Genomic DNA, 19501 nt, shown 5'->3' with positions numbered 1-19501 from the left:
TCGTGTGTCTATAAACCTCATATCAGTTATAGTGTGACACTTTTATAAATGATTGGAGCCTCTAAAAAATTGTTGATGCTTCAATTGGAAAAAATTATTTCCATTAATATTTAAAAAAGGAAGTTTTTTAGAAGTACTTAAATGTGACTCTTTGTCTCACGTATGAGAATAACTATTTTATTTTTATTCGTGTAAAACCCGTATTGGACTGACGAGATAAATTATGTGACTTTAAGATTCGTTCCTTTTCAAATTATCGATTTGCTTTATCGACTCTTGAAAAAGACGCGCAGTATTAGTCGAAACGTTGAGGATCTCTTTTAAAAAATAAATATTGTTTTTTACATTTTTTTTTTCAAATTTATTTGACTTTATATTAACAGTAAGACCGACTATATTAGCGATAATTTGCTGAAATATTGAATGGAAATTATATTTATTAACTGACTTACTGATATTCTTAGTACCGTTACATATTATTTCAAATCTTATTCGACTGAGAGATTTAAATTATCATACGTAACAGATCCATGACGAAGCCCTAAACCTATAATATTATACCCTTCGACAACCAGATTCGTTGGTATGGTTACTATTGCAGCATAAAAATTTCCACTTTGAGATGCACTCCGATAAATAGATTGATCATTTCCATAATGAAATTCCTGAATTGCACGGCCATTAATGCTGACTACCAAAATGGGACGCCTTAGAGAATTGTTGCTCGCTGCTGCAATTCCGATTCGTAAAGTTCTGTTTTTTCCATCAGGAGCATCATTATATTTTATATTCCAATTTCCCTTTTTAGTTTGTGCATAATACCAGTTATTATGAATACTACTGTTGCCAGTTTCGAATTCCAAGTCCGCTGGTGTTAATGTGTGCCAAATATAATGACGTGATTCATTACTGTAACGATATGAATTTGATCGTCTGTTCGTTTCACCAATTGACCACTTCACTTCCGTTGGTACTGATAACTCCAAGGCTACTTTATTTCTTCCTTCAGTGATATTGATTAATTGCTCCGATAGGACACCAATTTCAAAACCTGCTATGTGATATGCTGTTAACTTCTATGTTCTAGGCCTGATACGTTCCAGTTGAAAATCCCCATTTTCGTCCGTTTCAGTGGAGTACGAATATCCAAGAGCCTGTAGATCAAACAGTTCCGTCAAAGAAGAGGAAAGTACAACCATGCTTCGTGGAGGCCCAGTAATTTGACCAGCTAGTGAACCATGTTTGAGTGGATAATCCATGTCATCCATCCACTTATAAGGCCAGCGTGATTGTTCAACTTTAGACTGACGAACTGCATCTTCCTTGAGTTCTTCCTCGGATCCCTCATTGAAATAAAGCAGCCAAGGACTATATAATTTTGACCATCCGGGAGGTGTGGTCAGATGTGGTGTACCAAAATGACCTGCAGTCATACAATTTAAAATCAGAGCATCGTGATGAACCAGAAGGTCTTGTTTTAAAGGACTGCCAGAGTGATATTCACGACTAGCGGATAACAGCCATTCACCGTACCCATTTCCAAACACTCCTTGGTAATGTGTATTTCTAATGTAGCCTGCATAGTCGTACTTGGAATAAATAGTACCATCTTTAAGTCTCCATGTTGTATCCTGAATTACTGGTGATATGCTCAATTCGCTATCGAGGGGTAGAATACCTTCTTGCACTCTATTAGTGGCCTTGTGTGTAACTTTTGGATTGAACCGATAGACGATACGAATTAGGCCGTAAGATATGGGGTTCCTACCAGTATTTATGGCTTTTACATAAATGTAAATTCCACTGAGTTCTTGCTGCATTATGATGTGAGATTCAATTTTGATAAATGCTAAATCGTCTTGTACGTACATAATGTGGACACTCTGAACGGATTTGCTGACCACTTCCAGGCGAGAAGGGGCAAAATGATAAGTCTTTCCATTATTCCAGTCAATGTAAAAGGATCTATGAAGACCTACTTTTTCGACTAGGTCCTTGCCATTTTTATAATATAAGGAAGAGACTGTGGCGTCAGTGTCGAAAGCTACGTTTATCAGTCCATTGCCAAGTCTTGCAGTAAGACCTTCGACTTGCAGGGTAACGGCAGGAGTTATTTCTTCGCCTATAAGAATAGAAAACAAAATACAAATCAACCGAGTATGAACATTGGACATGTTATTTTTTTCGAATTTAATCAGAACTGGCTAAAACAGTGTGCTAGTTAAGCTTCTTTTACATTCCTTATTTTGATTGCCAAACTGTCAAAATGAAATATGTGGTCGTTCGCATGAATAGGGCCCTTATGGCCTGCTCTAGTTAAGGAGATATTTATATTTTTCTACGTTGAGATCAAAATTATTATATATGGGTTTGAGTGGGGGATGCTACTGTTGGACCTAAAGTGAGTCTATTGGGACCATCATACTCATCTCCAGATAGTAACCGCAAGCAGATATAGTATATTTAATTTGGAAAGAAAAGGTATAACATGTGTGCATATAGCAGTCGCCAAGTTTAGATGCTTCTTCTCGAATAACGGTTTTTTCAAGTTCCAATTTCAAAAATGCCCCTTTGACTTATTTGTCAACTTAAAGAGTTCATTTGGCGCCTAAACTACAAGTAATTTATTCTGATATATGCCCCTTCACGTAACTCCCCTGGCGGACCGAAAGAACCGAAAGGAGCCTCTATAAAGTACCCTTAAAGACCCCACTGAGTCCCCCTTCGGTTCCTTCTTTAAAAAGTAAAAAAAGGAGCAAGATCAACTTTTGAATTGTTGAAATTCTAATTCTACGTTAAAATTTCCATTAGAAACTCACGGAGTACTCGCAATACTTTTTTTGCAGCGTTAAAAAATTTTAAAAATGTCATTTACTTCTGCTGAAGGTGACTTCAAGCGCCTACATAATAGCTCAAGTAGTTGTATGTATTATTAACTGCTATACTAAAAGAAGGTGCACTTGAAGCCGCCTTCGGCCCATGCAAATGACAAGGTATTTTATTATTTTAAAGTTTTAACGCTGCAAGAAAAAGTATTGCGATTACTCCGTGAGTTTCTAATGGAAATTTTAACGTAGAATCCGAATTTTAACCATTTAAAAGTTGATCTTGCTGTTTTCTTTATTTTTTTAACAATTAACCGAAGGGGGACTCAGTGGGGTCTTTAAAGGTACTTTGTAGAGGCTCCTTTCGGTTCCTTCGGTCCACCAGAGTCAACGCCAGCTAGAAGGGCCCTTTTCATGTGAAGCCCAGATATATGCTTCAATTTAAAGTACTAACAAAATTCAATGAATAAACATAATTTAAAATAAAAAATGAAATAGCTACATCGGCTTTCATACAATTTTCATTTAATTCGTTTCTAATTTCAAGTTTACTCTGTTTTCTGTAATCAGTAACTTTCATTTAAATACTATAACATTTTATGCTATGATAAATTAAAAGTAGAGAAACAAATTACTAAGTTCATGTGGATTTTTAGAACCTTGTAAGATTTTCTTCAAAGACAGTCTGGACCCTGGCGGACCGAAGGAACCGAATAGAGCCTCTACAAAGTACCCGTAAAGACCCCATTGGGTCCCCATTCGGTTCCTTTAAAAAAAAAACCCGAAAAAAAACAGCAAAATCAACTTTTAAACTGTTTAAATTCGGATTCTACATTAAAATTCCCTATAGAAGGTCACGGAATAATCGCAATGGTTTTTTTTGCAACGGTAAAAAGTTAAAAAAAATATAAGACGTATAACGCCTGTTGACTGCTACACTTCAAACGCGTCGCCTGTGAGTAGCAGTGAACAGGCGTTATATGTCTTATACTTTTTTAAAACTTTTTATCGTTGCAAAAAAAGACTGTTTCGATTATGCCGTGACCTTTTATAGGGAATTTAACGTAGAATCCGAATTTCAGCAATTTAAAAGTTGATTTTGCAGTTTTTTTCGAGTTTTTTAAAAAGTAACCGAATGGGGAACCAATGAGGGCTTTACAGGTACTTTGAAGAGGCTCCATTCGGTTCCTTAGGTCCACCAGGGGAATTCTGAGAATTAGGGAGAGTCCATTAAACCATGTAATCCTAAATGTGTAAGTGGGCAGCACAAATATCACGGACAACCGCATGGAGAGGGGCGGTCTTAAGGCTGAGCACATGAGGTTTTTGATAATAAATTTATTTTAAAAAAAGATGATAAGAAACCTCGTAAGAAACACAGCTTCTAACTAATTAACCTTCTTATGTAACAAATTACAAAAATGAAAAATTAGATAAAAATATGCTTTCAGACATTAATAATACATTCTGCTAATTTATAGAAACAAATTTAAACCAATTAATATAATCTTACAAAGATTTGAAGTAATTTACTCAAAAAACCCACCGCTTTTCTCTCTAAATTTTTAAAAAATTGGTTCTAAAGCAAAGAGATTATTCCATGGCAGTATCTGGCTCTGTGCCTGCGCCGTGGAGAGAAGAGAGTTTTTACAATCTTATTCTATAATGAGAGGGTATTTGATTTATGTAAAATTTGACTTCTTCGGTTAACATCAAATATCCACGTTTTGAGATCCCCTGAGTAAAAAAAAACGATTTTCACGAAGGAGTCTGTCCGTAGTCTATAAGCACGATAACTTTCAAAAAAATGATCGGATTGGATTGAGCTTGTCCACACTTTTTTAAAGCCCAAAAGAAAAGTTCATTATTCATCTATTTTGAATAAAAATGCATAAATGTAGAGCATTTTAAAAATGGTTGAGACCGTTTTTTCAAGATATGGAAATGCAATGTACGTCTTTTCTTAGTACTCGGAAATTCGAAATATTGATCCTTACAACTTTTCTTTGAAAAAAAGGAAAGTGTTTAGAGTTATAGCATTATCAAAATCTAAAATAACAAACGAAAATGAACATTTAAAGCTAAACAACGATCGATATGAAAAAAGTTAATAGTATAAGAACGTTGCTTTTTGAAAACTCCACAAGATTCTCATAACAACTTTTTTGATTTTCTTGACAATCGAAAATTCAAATTCTGTTAACACGAAAAATAATGAAAAATTTACTTTTTTTACAAATTCGTTATTGATAACTTTTTGATTTGACTCGTACTTTTTGTTTTATTTGCTAAAAACCACATTAAATATAAAAAAGAAAAATGTGGACAAACGAGAAAAGCCGCGAAAAAAATAAATAGACATTTCTTGTCTGAAAAACGAATTTTTGTTTTTGTCACGACACATGACATCACAAGATTGAAAAAATTTCTTCTCTAAAAACGTTCTAGAAAAATGCCACGTGAAACTTTTTTCTGTCCCGCGTTACTTTCAAGATTTTTGTGAAAATATCTTTTTCTTAACAATACAATTCTACAGTGTGATGAAAAATCAAAAAGGACTTAATTTAACATTTTGTTCTTTCGACTTTTTTGCTTATCTCGTGCCATTTTGGCAACAACGTGAATGTTCATTTTTCGGACAAAAAATGCTTTCTAAGGCAAGAACATAGGGAAGACTATGATCGAATGTAGGTACTCCTTATATTAGCTCGATTCTAGGAAAAAACTGAAGGAAAAAAAACGGTGAAGTTTTGGAGTTAATTGACTTTGTGTATTTTCAGTATAAACGCAGAAATGGTGTCAATTTTGAAGTTTTTAAAATAATTTACAAAAGATTTTGAATGAGAACAAAATATTTAACCAGAATTTCTGACGTAAGTTTCCTCATTCCAATTATATTTTTTTTAAATATGCTAAATAAATCTTGTTTTAAATGTCGCAATTATTTTTTATGCTGTTACACACATTATAACATTATCTGTGTATTTCTTTTTTATCATACAATATATTACTGAAATCTTTTGAATTCCATACATCGAAAAACAAGCGCAGGATGAACGCACTCTCCGCACGTTAGTTACATCAGGTTATGTCATCCGTTTAGATCCAACAGAAATTTTTTGCAAGTATCAAGGCCAATGCGAGCCATGCCCAACACCGTTCATAAATTCAAGTTCCAGCGTATTATAAACTATTACGTGATTTCAAATCGGTGGGTACAGTCTGAAGTCTCTTGGAATCACGCAAGACTGCCGAAAGCCCTTAAAGTCCCGTAAAATTATTTAAAATCATTTGAAATCCTTTGCAATATTTGCAAACATTTTGAAACCACATAAAATACCTTCAAATCTCTAAAATTCTCTGAGATCTTTTACAATTCGTGCAAGTACTTTGATAGCTCTTAAATTAAAATCCCGTGACACCTTGTGAAGTATTTTAAAATGTCTAAGAATCTCTTTTAATGCCTCTAAATCCCTTAAATTCTCTTCTAAAACGCAGAATTTGTTCTCAATTAATTAAAATCCCATTTCAATACCTGTACCTTGCAAGATTAAATTGATTTTGTCAAAATTTTTTAATACGTCATTACAGAAGACAGACAGTATGGTATTTTCGAGGGCTGAGAACTGCTGAAATAGCCCGCCAGTTTCACCATCTAGGATCCAAAATGCGTTTTGGAAGAAATCTGCAATTATTTTTGCATTTTTTTCATTTTGTCGACTATATGCCGGGCGAATCTTTCAAAAACATGTACATGTGTTCTACGAACACGAAAAAAATGGTGTTTTTTTTTAAACAGCAAACTGCCGCACGATTACCTAAAAGATTCAGAAAATAGTTTCAACAAGTAGTGAATCTAATTTTCAGGTCAAATTTAGTAACAAATGCAGAATTCGTAAATTCAGTTTGCTATAGTTATCTTTGCTTCAGTTGCAAGTTTTCACGGTTTTGTTTCTGAGTACTTTTACCTACTCGTTGTTGCCACACTATGCGTGGACTTTGTTTTAGTATTTGACACGGAATGGCTCCTACTCTCCACCAGGACCCGTAAGCCCGATGCGACCCGAACCGATCAGCAGAGTTGTGAATAACCAAATGCACTCCGACCCCCCCCCCCAAATCCTCCTTGCCGTAACGGATGCCTCCCTTCGGTCGCCTAGAAGCTTCCAGAGATATTTTCCTGAGTAGTGTCGGACCATTCCTGCTACGGTTATCTATCTGTAAAAAATGGCGCCGTGGCGCGTGGAAAAGGGACAAGGGTGTGACCTTACATTATTTCTGTGACCAGTCACAAGTGTGCCTTCTCGCCCCCACGATGCGTGGGAAAAGGGACAGGGGTGTGACCTTACATTATTTTTGTGACCAGTTACAGGGGGGGCCTTTCCGCCCCCACGACGCGTGGGAAAAGGGGCACGTGTGTGACCTTACATTATTTCTGTGACCAGTCACAGGGGTGCCTTCTCGCCCCCCATGACGCGTGGGAAAAGGGGCAGGGGTGAAACCTTACATTATTTCTGTGACCAGTCACACGGGTGCCTTCCCGCCCCACGACACGTGGTAAAAGGGGCAGGGGTGTAACCTAAGTTTTTTCTGGTTCTAGTCACAGGGATGCCTTCCCGCCCCCATGACACATTGGAAAGGGGGTTGTGTCTGAACTAAGTTATTTTTATGATCAGTCATTCGGATGCCGGGGTTTTTTGGGCTTATCTCAGCCACTACATAAATTTTCACAAAACGTTTCTATAAAAGTTGTAGATCTTATCGAAATACATATTTCTTATATGATACATTTTTTTCTACGAGTAACAATTTCTGAGAAAATCACAGAAATATCTGATGAAATGTAACAAACTTACAAATTTCAATGCAATTAGCGACAGGTCTTTCTCCACCATCCGCGCTCATAGTACTTAAGGGTGTGTGTTTCTTGCGTGTCATATTATTTTCGAGATTTTCCTCTCTTGAGTCCTCGTCAAGATGGATGAAACATAATATTTTTAGTTTATCTAAGATTCTCCAAAAAAGGGAAACAACTCTTCAGTGGTTGCGACAAATCGAATTAATTCCGTCTGAACGAATTGCTCAAAACATAAGAAGAAGATGACTCTTGTGGAGTCTGAACATGTTTGTGGATCCTTCCTTTGTCATAAAATACACAAATATCGTCACAGTATTACCGTTGCAGAAAACACGTGGTTTGAGAGGTGCCGCATTTCTGCAGCGGCCTGTATGTTCATTACTTATTGTTTTGCGTTAAATTTTAATTTTGAACAAACGATCCGGGAAAGCAGCATTATAAACAATCAATCGATTTCTCGAGAAACAGTTTCAGACCGCTTCTCATTTTGTAGAGAGGTCTGCATGCTTGCTCTTGACAGCAACTTCGGAGAGGATGGTCGCATCGGCCGTCGAAAATACGAGCGAGGACGTGTAGTAGAAGAATCATGGATTCTCGGTATGATCCACAGAGGACATTTCTACAACTATTGGTTGGAAATCTGTCCCGATAATAAGGGAGATCAGGCTACTTTAATTGCATTAATAAAAAAGCATGTAGCGGAAGGGACAGAAATCCATACCGATTGTTGGAAGGGATACATTAATCTCGAAGATCATGGATTTGTCCACAAAACTGTGAATCATGCCGAAAAATTTGTGGATCCCGATTCCGGAGCGCACACACAAAACATCAAGTCATCTTGGCGGTGAATGCGACGATTTCTCTCACGAGGAGGAGTGCGTAAGAGCAACATTGCAGAGCATCTCTGCGAATTTTTGTGGCGGCGACGCGTAAAGAAAATAGTTGCTGATCCGTTTAAAGAAATAATTACTAACATAAAAGCATATTACCCTGGTCACTGAATATACTCAGAAGACTATCATAAAAAAACTTATATGGAGTTTACAATCAGGACAATAAATAGAATATACTCAGAATTTCTAATTAAAATAAATAAAAATATATGTAAGAATCATAAAAGTAAAAAAAAAACAAATAAAAAATTTTAAAATACCAAAAAAATGCTTTTCAAAATACTCCAACCTTCCCGTGGTGAAAAGCTTGAGTAGGTACCCACCCGAAACCAATCGAGAATGCTCATTCTTTTTTCATAAAAATTGAGGTATCACTCATTTTCTTGGAAACTATCATTCGTAGAAAAAATGTGTCACACAAAAAATGTGTATTTTTGTACAATCTGCAACTTTTATTGGAAACATTTTGCGAGATTTTGCATATTAACTGAGATAAACGCAAAAAAACCATATTTTTTATGGTTTTTTTGCAATTTCACCATGAAAATCGCCGAGTCGCCAATTTTCACTATCATTTTCGTAATCGGCGCGTCAAAATACATAAGTATACGCAGTGTGAAGGAAATCGTCACGTTCCCCTATTCGGAACTGCACTCAATTATTGTGTATAGGCTATAATTTTATGTCATCATGAAGACTCTCCAAGAAATATCAACCTATCCTTACTTTCCTATTTTAACCCCCCTGAGCCTCTTTAGTAGTGTCCCGAGAACCACCCCGTGCAACTGCTACAAGGATTTGTCAAAACGTTGCCCTTAATTATTACTTCTTTCGTATTTTTTCATAGATACTTATGGGCAGATAGATAAACGTTTATTTTTCTATCTGCTGGCCTTAAAAAATTGAGTTGCTCACACATCCATTTTTTACAGAATTTTCTCACATCTACCCCTTAAAACCTAACATCCATCTACATCTTATCTCTAAGCCGCTTACTTTTGTAGCCTAGCCGTCCTCGCTTCGCTTCGCCTCGCTCGATACTATTTCGCTTTTCATCGCATTGCCAGACTCTACTTCCGCGGCTAATACATACTACTTATCTGCTATTTACATTATTTACAATTTTATTATATCTATTTGCTTTTCTATTTACAATGTTTCCTTCGCCATTCCTCTTCCTCCTTCCTTCTCTTCTTCTCTATTTTATCCAACACCCCCTTCACCCATGCTACTGCGCTTTTGTCCCCCCTTTCATGCAACAATACCTCCATGCTTATCCCACTTCTTTCCACCTCTTAGCACTCCCCCAACATCTCATTCTTGAAAAGATAACTCCTTCATCTGCCAATTTCTACAGGACAATTAAATTAATTTTCCTTAAAGAAACTGATTCCTTTGTGAAGAAAGAATACATCTATCACATAAGGCTGCTGGAAAAAGTTCGTACCGATTCCATTAATTTCAGTTGAATGAGTGTTGATATCATCTTTGACTTGAAGTGCAGGATGAATAATGGAAAGGTGTGTAATATTCTTACTGGACAGAAAGCATCTTCTCGCTGCAATATTTGTGGGGTTTGATCAAAACATGTTAACAACTTACCATACGTAGCTAAAATTACATGCAATGAGGCACACATATTTTTTCTCAGTCTTTTAAATTTTGGCAAACGCGAAAAGTTTTATAAATAATGTATTTCATATTGTTACCAATATAGGATAAACAATAGCATTTCGACATTGCAATATGATAGTAAAAAGTCTTTTGTAAGAAATTTCGAATTAATTCAGCCAAAAAAGCAATCCTATTCATGAAACAATGGGCACAATTTACATTTCTTTATCAAAATTGTTTGAATAATTAACCATTTTTGGCCACCATGACCAATTTAACAGCAAGGTTTCATTTGCAAGATATGTTAAGTTGATTCCGCAGGAAAAATCAATTCTATTCATTAAAAAATGGTTGAAATGTGCATTTGTTTATAAAGATTGTTAAAAAAATTAACATTTTTTGGTCACTATGAAAAATATGACCGCAAGGTGTCTTCGGCAAGACATTTTAAGTTGATTCCGCCAAAAAATCAATCCTATTTATGAAAAAGTGGTTCAAATGTGCAATTGTTTATTAGGATTGCTTAAAAAATTAACATTTTTTAGTCACTATGAATGATATGACCGCAAGGTGTATTTGGCAAGACATCACAAGTTGATTCTGCAAAAAAATCAATCCTATTCATGAAAAAATGATTAAAATGTACATTTGTTGATAAAAATCGTTAAAAAAATTAACATGTTTGGCTCAATATGTAAAATATGATAGCAAGGAGTGTTTGGCGAAACATTTCAAGCTGTTTCCGCGAAAAAAATCAATCGTTTTTATCAAAAAATCGCTCAAATGTGCATTTGTTTATAAAAATTGTTTGAATAATTGGCAATAATGAGTTATTCTGAGTTAATTTTAAGCGCAAGTCATTATCTGTGATATTTAATACAAAAGATATTGGTTGAAATTAGCTTGTCATTGCGAATCACGAAAAAATGACTTTCGTTACTTAATTTGTTTATAAAATTATTGTTTAAAGTTCTAATGTTTCGTCTTTATGAGATTTTCTGCGATTGAAAATTATTCAACTTATCGACATCGCCTATTTCAAAGCTATTTTTGGTTTCCTTATTATTTAAATGAATGTTTGAAGTCACGTGATTTCTCAGTTTGAGTGTGTGATGATAGTCTTGTCGCTTGAGAAAACCAGTGTGCTACTAGCAGTGAATCGCGACAGATCGTTGTCCGATCTTTTCGGATCAGTGAAGTGATTAACTCAAAAATGATATTAAATTTTACATCTTACAAATATGTCTATATAAACGAGTGAGTGATCTGATTGGTTTCCACAAATGGTCTTAGTCTGCCAAGTATTCTATACTTGAAATAAAACTTGAACTATTCATTATTTCTAACGATTCTTCTCTCTCTATTCCTGATCTGGAAACATTGAATATTATAAACATATACATTAAACAATTATTATTATTATTTTTTGTTGTTACTCTTACCCATTGAAAATCATTTTAGGTAGTTATTACATTAATTTATGATGTTTCTAGTGAATTTGAAAGTATTATAAGAAATTGTATCACGGAAAAGTTTGGCAACAAAAACTTTCAACTGTGTTGTTAAATAACAAATTTCTGTTAAGTCCAAATCAAATGTCGGCAACCACTCGTTATACATGTAAGCCTCACGAGCATTTCTAAAAAAAAACATCAAAATCTGTTAAGAATCGCACTATCGGTTGATTTTGATTAAAAAAAGGTGTTTTTGACACATTGTGCACCGTATTTATTAGCATAATTCCTCTATAACACACTTCATTTCTACCTTGTCCAGCCCTGCTGCCTTAGATCTTTTTAACATCCTTATCTACTTCTCTTTCTCCTCGTCACTTAGCTCCTTTCTATCTACTGATCTCGCTTTTCTAATCCCTTGATCTCTCTCCAATCGTTTGATATCATCCCCTGGTCCCTGAATTGAAAAATTTAAGTTAGAGATAAAATTGTTCAAATAAACCAAAATTGTCCATATCCAATCATCCCAAGAATTTTTGTGCTCGAATGGGATTTTTTTAAGCATCATATCTTTGGTTCTAATTAACCGATTTAGCTTTTTAAGCTCTCAAATTATTTTGTAATACGACGTATTTTCATATACTCTCCTTAGGGTCGCGGGACTTTGTAGTTGGTGGGAGGGTTTACGGGTCTCATCGGACTGTAGATCTGGAACGGAGTCACAAAAGAGCTTTCTTACTGGAAACTTCGACACCCCAGGTCTTCCCCCCCAGGCTTCTTGTGGGACCATGAAAGGGAAAGAAAAATCAAAACAAACTAAAAACAATGATCGGCCCCTTTCCGGAAAGCTTTTGAGGAGCTGGATAGGATAAGGGAGGAAATCTATAAAGAGATTGACCCATTACTCCGCGAGGAGGGCATCCCCAGATTCAATGACATCTTCATCAGGTCCGGGCCATCCTATTCGAGGCCACAGGCATCTGCTTGCGAGACTTACATAGAAGAGAGAACTCCAACGTTTAGGCTTAAAGAGGGAGGTAAAGGGGATGGAGTATCTGCAAAGGTAACGCAGAGCGTTCGTACTGATTTTCGGCACCCTTGAGAATTCGACGATCATTCTGGGGAGCCTGAGCTTCCAAAATCTGACTCCAAGAGCCGATTCGTGGATCGTGTATTCCGAAAGGCAGGGATCCAGATCGAATGAGAGAAGCTAGATTTTAGTGCTTGGTCTTTCTGGACCTTTAATCAGAGCCATTGTGACTCTGGACTAACAATCCTATCTAGCGGCGGGTAGGGTTACCTACCGGGTGACCGAACTGGGATCCGTAGGAAGACTAGAAGCGTCCGGGGCTACCCCCAATTAACCTTTCAATGATTGAGACGGGAATCCTCATGATGCAGATTAATTTGTAGCACAGCAAAGACGCTTCGGCGGTTCTATCCAGACGCATGTCGGTGGAGCAGAAATGGCTTGCCGCAATCCAAGAACCCTGGTTATACAGAAAAATGACCAATAGCTTGTCAAGGGATGGCACCGCATCAAGAGGTTGCCTCGGCTTCATTCTCAGGCAATGACAGGCGATGCTAAGGGACCCCAACCTACCAGAGAGGTGAAGTTCTAATCCGGCACTCCCATAAGAGCAGGATTCCTCTGCTGTTAAGTTGTGATACGAACACTCACGATACGGTGCGGGAGAGCATAAACATCAACGACAGGGAAAAAGATTAAATCGAACACCTAGCGGGCACTGAGCTAGAAATTTTGAATCGAGGTGATACTCTCACAGTTCAGGACTCTTCAGGACTCACATAAAGAGGAACTGAGAGTAAGGCCCGTAGAATTCCCCACAAACTATGGAAACATTGGTGAGTTAGAGCACACCGCGAATTTTATGCGAACGGTTCAGACCAGTTTAGTGGCCAGAGGCGAATGGTATGTATACAGTGCTTTTACAAATAAGTATAGATTTCGTCCTATCTCCACTGACAAAATTATTTACGGCAAGCATCGCTGCAAAGTGTTTTAGAACAATCATCTTAACGTCTTTTATCCTGAAGACTTTTGGTGAAGTTCATGGAGAGATATATCAGGGATGAGTTGCTTTTGACCTCCTCGCATCCATGCTATTGTGGCAAAACTGGAGCATCAGTTGTAACAATATGTGTATGCTGTGGACACGTTCTTGGAGCAACATTCCTCCAGAAGTCACCTCGGGCTTTGAGGTGTGGTTTGGAAAAAACAACAAGTAAGCTGAATAGGAAGAATAGTACGTCGAAGGAGACTTGAAACTCTAAGGAGGGCTCATCTGGAAACGTTAATAGGTCTTACAAGATCGGCACTGCACATCGTAGTGTTCTGGTGTGATTGCTCAGGGCTTTTAGTAAATCCGGAAGAGGACAACCTGGTCATTTTCACGAGAAACTAGAAAGTGCCAAAAGTGGACGCTCCTTGATTTTGTAGTGAGAGACTGACGTTTTCAGATTTGGTTAAATATTTGGGAGTAAACCAAGGTAGCAAACTGTACTGGGCGAATCACCTGGAAACCCAATGCAGGAAGTTTTTCATTACTGTTTTAATGTGCAGGAGGGCCTTCGAGTTGACGAGCGGTCTAAGGCTTAAAGTGCTTGCATGGCTCTACTCTGCTGTCCTTAAACAAAGGTCCCTGCATGCGGCCGTAGTCATGGCCATGGGTGTAACTTTAAACGAGGCAGAACAGGCTTCAGCGATTACAAACTCTAGTGTTTAGGGGTTTGACGGGAGCAATGCGGACTACGCCCACAGCGTCGATAGGGTTCATGCTCTCTGAAAAAACTTTAAACGTTGCGATAACTGCAAGTGCGGCACACGCGATTACCCAGTGGGCACCGGGACGTCCTAAGGACGTCCTTAGAACGTACCTCTATGTCATATGATTTGACGTCTTTCAGACATCCTTTGGATCTTTTCATGTCTTTAAAAGGTCCTCAGCATGTCCTTAAGACGTCCGCCGAAAGACGTATATAGGACAAGATTAGGACTTGTGTGCCCACAGGGTAGCCGCCTGACAAGAGTAAATAGATAGATTCGGGAGACTAGATACCCTAGGCTCCCAAGTGACATCAGCATACTGCCGATTTTAGAGATGAGGCAAGATAAAATAACAAAGCGCTTAAACTTCACCAAAGCTTTCCGCGTCTGTATTCCTAGCAAAGGTTTTGAAACTGCAAAATGGTATTAAACCAACTTGCAGAAAAAACAAAATTGGCTCTCATATAAGCCCGTGGTCAATAGGCAGAGTCAGAGTAATCCTTGGTTTACCTGAGAAAGGTATAATGAAAGGGGTTTACATACTTACTCGACACAACCACTTGCACTATCGTATGCACAAAACGGGATAAAACCCCACAACAGGGTGCAGGAAATACGTTACCTAAAGAAATGACAAAACAATAAGATATTAACATACTAGGCTTCACAAAGAGATCTGGGGTCAACTATTGAGAGCGAATAGTTAAGGGCGTGGTACAATAATAAAGTTTAAACAGAAGAAGTTGAAAATCGTTCTTGTTACTTTTTATATAACAGGTATCAAAATTTTAGCCTGAAAATTACTTTTTTTAAGACATTTGATATTATTTGAACAATTCTACCTACGACTAATTATTGAAACAATTTTAATTTGTATAAAAAAAATCGTTATAGAAGCTTCTATGTTTTTGATCGCTTTTTGCATCTTTTTTGTTTAGCGACTTTTTCTTTTTTCATTTTTGATTAGAGCAACAAATCGTGATGCACAATCTAAAAATCAATTATTTTAAACGACTAGTTTTAAGATCACAATATACGAACTCTTCAACATTCAAAGCTTTTAATTGCTTAATTTTTAAATCATTAAATTCTAAAATATTAATTTTGACAATAGCAATTATAAATCATTTAATTTTCCAAGTTAATTTGATGCTAAGCAAAAAAAATGTTTTGCTCTTTAAACTTCCGAGAAACGAGTGGCAGAACTAGCACGACGTCCACTCAGCGCGGCCACCTATGAAAACTCACTAAAAATTATTATAAAAGGATGAACGATTAGGGGAGATTTTTTTGCCTTTTTTTTGCTCTTCGATGACATATAATAAGTTTTCCAAGAAACTAACCCTAATTTGTACACACCTACCTCTCGTGATCAAAATGTTCGAAAAGTGTAAAAAGAAACCTTTAACAACGTAAAGATGTTTTTGAACTTTAAATTAATTACTTAACGCTCCAAAATTTATCCTTCTTATAATTTCCCCCGAAACATATCCTTCCACGTAAATGTATATCGGTAAACTTACATATACGTATATTAAACGTATAAAAATAATGATATTCAGCAAGCCCTGATAGCGAATATTTTTTTATCTTTTTTTCTCTTTCCGATAAAGTGAAATACGTGACCTAAAAAACTACCCCTAAGTCATATACACTTACCCCTCGCCATAAAAAATGTTTCAAAAGTGGGAAAACCACATTTAGCAGTATAAAGATGATTTAGAACTCCAAATTCATAACTGGCTACTTGAATATTTCGTCTCAATATAATTTTCCCAAAAAACTACCCTTACACGTACACGTATGCAGCGAAACTTATATATGTATGTAAAAAGTATTAAAAATAATAAAATTCAGAAACCACTGTTAGTGGATACTTTTTGCTCTTTTTTTCTCTCTGTGATGACATATAGTACGTGCTCCAAAAAATTACCCCTAAGTAAAACATAATTACCCCTTGCCATAAGAAATGTTTTAAAAGTGGTAAAACCACATTGAGCAATGTAAAGATGATTTAGAATTCCAAATTAATTGCTTGACACTTGCAAATTTCGCCCCTAATATAATTTTCCCAAAAAAGTACCTTTTCACGTGAATGTATGCAGCGGAAATTTTGTAAGTATGTGAAAAGTATTAAAAATAATAAAATTTAGAAAACATTGTTAGTGGATATTTTTTGCTTTCCGATGACATAAAATACATGCCCCCAAAGCTAACCCTAAGTTATACAGACCTACCGCTCGTGATAACCAATTTTTTTGAAGTGGGAATTTTTAGGGAACGCGTGCACTCAAATTCTGGTCACATTCGAGGTTTATCCAAAAAAAATTGCAGTGATAATACCATTTGGCCTATTCGAATTTCCGTACATGCCTTACGGAGTGCGGAACGCGGGATAGACTTCTTAACGTTTTATCGACGAAGTCGTATGTAATCTTGATTACTGGTTCGTCTACTTCGATGATTTTCTCGTCGTATCAGTCACTGCAGAGGAGCACTTCCAGCATCTGAAAGAACTTTATCGGTGATTTAGGGGAAAGGACATTTTGATTAACTGCGTAAAATCCACCTTCGGCGTTTCACAAGTCGATTTCCTCGGCCACAAAATTTCCAGTTGCGAAATCGAGCCATTGCCAGAAAGAATTGTTGCTCTAAAAAAATTCCCGCAACCCAAAACCATCAAGGAACTTAGAAGATTCTTAGCCTCGATGAATTTTTATAGGCGTTTCATCTAGAAGGCAGCCATCATTCAGGCAACCCTCAACGAGTTGCTAAAAGGCAACGTAAAAGGGTTTTCGGTACAGTGGACCGAAGAATCAGAACGAGCTTTCGAAGCTAGCAAGAAAGCTTTAGGCGAAGCTGCCCTTCTCGCAGTCTCGCTGCCGAACGCCCCACTTGCAATACTAAGCGACGCCTCCGATTTTTACGTTGGGGCTGTACTTCAATAGCGGGTAAAATAAGGCTGGCAATCTTAGGCCTTTTTTGTAAAAAAGCTCAGGTCGGCTCAATAAAAGTAGGGAGCCTACGACAGAGAGCTTTTGGCTGCCTACCTTGCTGTCAAGCAGTTCAGGCACATGGTCGTAGGTCGCGAATGTACTTTTTTCATGGATCATAAGCATTTAATTTTCTCATATTAAGCAAAAACCAGAAAAGTGCTCTTCGCGACAATTACGACATTTGTACTTCATCGCTCAGTTTACAACGGATATCCAGTACAACGATACGGGCATAGACTTCGAGGCTTTTGCGAAATCACTCAAGTTTTTCGCATAAGAAAATACGTGTGCAGTATGCTGGAAACGAATCACGCACGATCTGTCCGTGTACAAACAGAGACCGCCAACCAATCGCTTGCGATCTGTCACGCTGCTGCGGTGCGAGCTGACTATGTACCGTTCACCTATCGGTCCGGCACTCGAACCAAATTTGCAACGTCGAAAACTTGCGTCCCGAGTGGCGGTCCGATATGTGAACGGTACGTAGCCAGCCCGCACCGCAGCAGCGCGACAGATCGCGCATGATTGGTTGGTACTCTGTGTGCGTACACGACCGGCTCGTGCGTGAGCTGTTTCCAGCATACTGCACACGTATTTTCTTGTGCGAACACCTTTACTGAAAACGAGGAAATTGGAAACATCGCACTGAAGATAATTCCAATTCCCGGAACCAATGTTTCCGTATCCTGCGACGTTTCTACTAAAACAGCTCAACAATTCGTAACTGCTACCTTGACCCAATCATCTTTCAAATCCACGCACAATCTTGCACTCCCCGGAATCCAAGCAACAATCAAGCTCATGTCCCAGCGCTTAGTTTGGCCATCCATAAAAAAGGATTGCGGAGCATGGGCATGTGGTTGCATGAAATATCAATGAGCAAAAATAACTCGACACGGCGCATCTCCAAAACGACAATATGCATCACCATATCCCGGTTCGAACACGTGAACATTGACCTAGTAGGCAATCTTTAGTATTTATACAGATAGACGTCTTTTTGACAAACTCATATCTATCTTGTGCTGACATGTCCGAGAACTTTTTACACGAGTAAAACAGGTGCTCATCTGAGAGCAGTAAGCGCTTAAGCTTAAAGGTTGCATCCTTTGAAATCGTCGCTGTTTAGGCAGCTTATTGCAATAAAGGCATAAAATAGAAAACTTTGGAATTTTTACTTCTATTAAGTACTTAAACATATAATTTAGCTGTTATGATGCCAATGTTGGCACCCTCTGCAACTGCGCTTCCGTAAGGGCCGCGCACTAGTTTACCACACTTGGCGCGCAATTTAAAATTACTTTAAAACACAATTCTTGTAATTTAAATAAATAATTTTTAAAAAATTCACAAGAATGTATATGTATTTTGTAACTTTTGATTTAAGGCAAGAAAAGAGAATCATAACATATATATTCAATAAATAACAGTTTATTTTCATTGAATTCCAAAGACCAAGTTATATTTTACAAAACATTTAATTTAAAAAGAAATTTCTTGGAAAAGTGATTGAAAATAATTATTTATAATGTTTTTAATATTGTATCCGTATTTTTCTGGGTATTCATATAATTATATAAACTAAAAATACATAAATTGTTACGACTGCATTGTAGTTATGATACAAATGCAAAAGTGTTACTGTGAACAAAATTATCAAAACATAATCAAAATAACATTTTTGCATTTGAATCATAACTCCAATGCAGTCCGGACAATGTATGTATTTATAGGTTATATAATTATCTGAATTCTAAGAAAAATACATACTCAATATTAATAACTCGATGGAGTGATCCCAGATCTGAAACGAGGTACACTGCAATACTATCACAGGTCCATGTCCGTGTGAATATAGTTCAGATGAAGAATATTAAGAATAATATTATTATATATATTATTAATGTTGATATTATAAGTATATTATATAATATTATAAAAGTCTTCTTCCTCTATTTTCATCTGCATTTAAGATAAATTAAAGAAATTGGCGATTTCCATGATTTGAATACTTCGCGCGCCTCTCTATATGCGCATATTTTGAGGTAACGTTATTTCAAGTATAAAATA

The 19501-nt window shown here is 36.8% G+C and overlaps 1 protein-coding gene across 2 annotated transcripts in view; it reads right to left on the bottom strand.

Moving 5' to 3' along the window:
- Positions 1 to 362: 362 nt before the first annotated feature.
- LOC117176895 (rhamnogalacturonate lyase-like) overlaps positions 363 to 19501 on the bottom strand; it is a 34128-nt gene continuing 14989 nt past the window's right edge. For both annotated transcript variants that reach the window (XM_033367267.1, XM_033367266.1), the window contains exon 2: positions 363 to 2122. In XM_033367267.1, the coding sequence (XP_033223158.1) occupies positions 1077 to 1871 (795 nt within the window). In that variant the 5' untranslated portion in view covers positions 1872 to 2122 and the 3' untranslated portion in view covers positions 363 to 1076. The remainder of the gene's footprint in view (positions 2123 to 19501) is intronic.

Source organism: Belonocnema kinseyi, chromosome 7 (genome assembly GCF_010883055.1).
Source record: "Belonocnema kinseyi isolate 2016_QV_RU_SX_M_011 chromosome 7, B_treatae_v1, whole genome shotgun sequence".
Classification (NCBI taxonomy): Eukaryota; Metazoa; Arthropoda; class Insecta; order Hymenoptera; family Cynipidae; genus Belonocnema; species Belonocnema kinseyi.
This window is presented reverse-complemented; position numbering and strand designations above follow the sequence as displayed.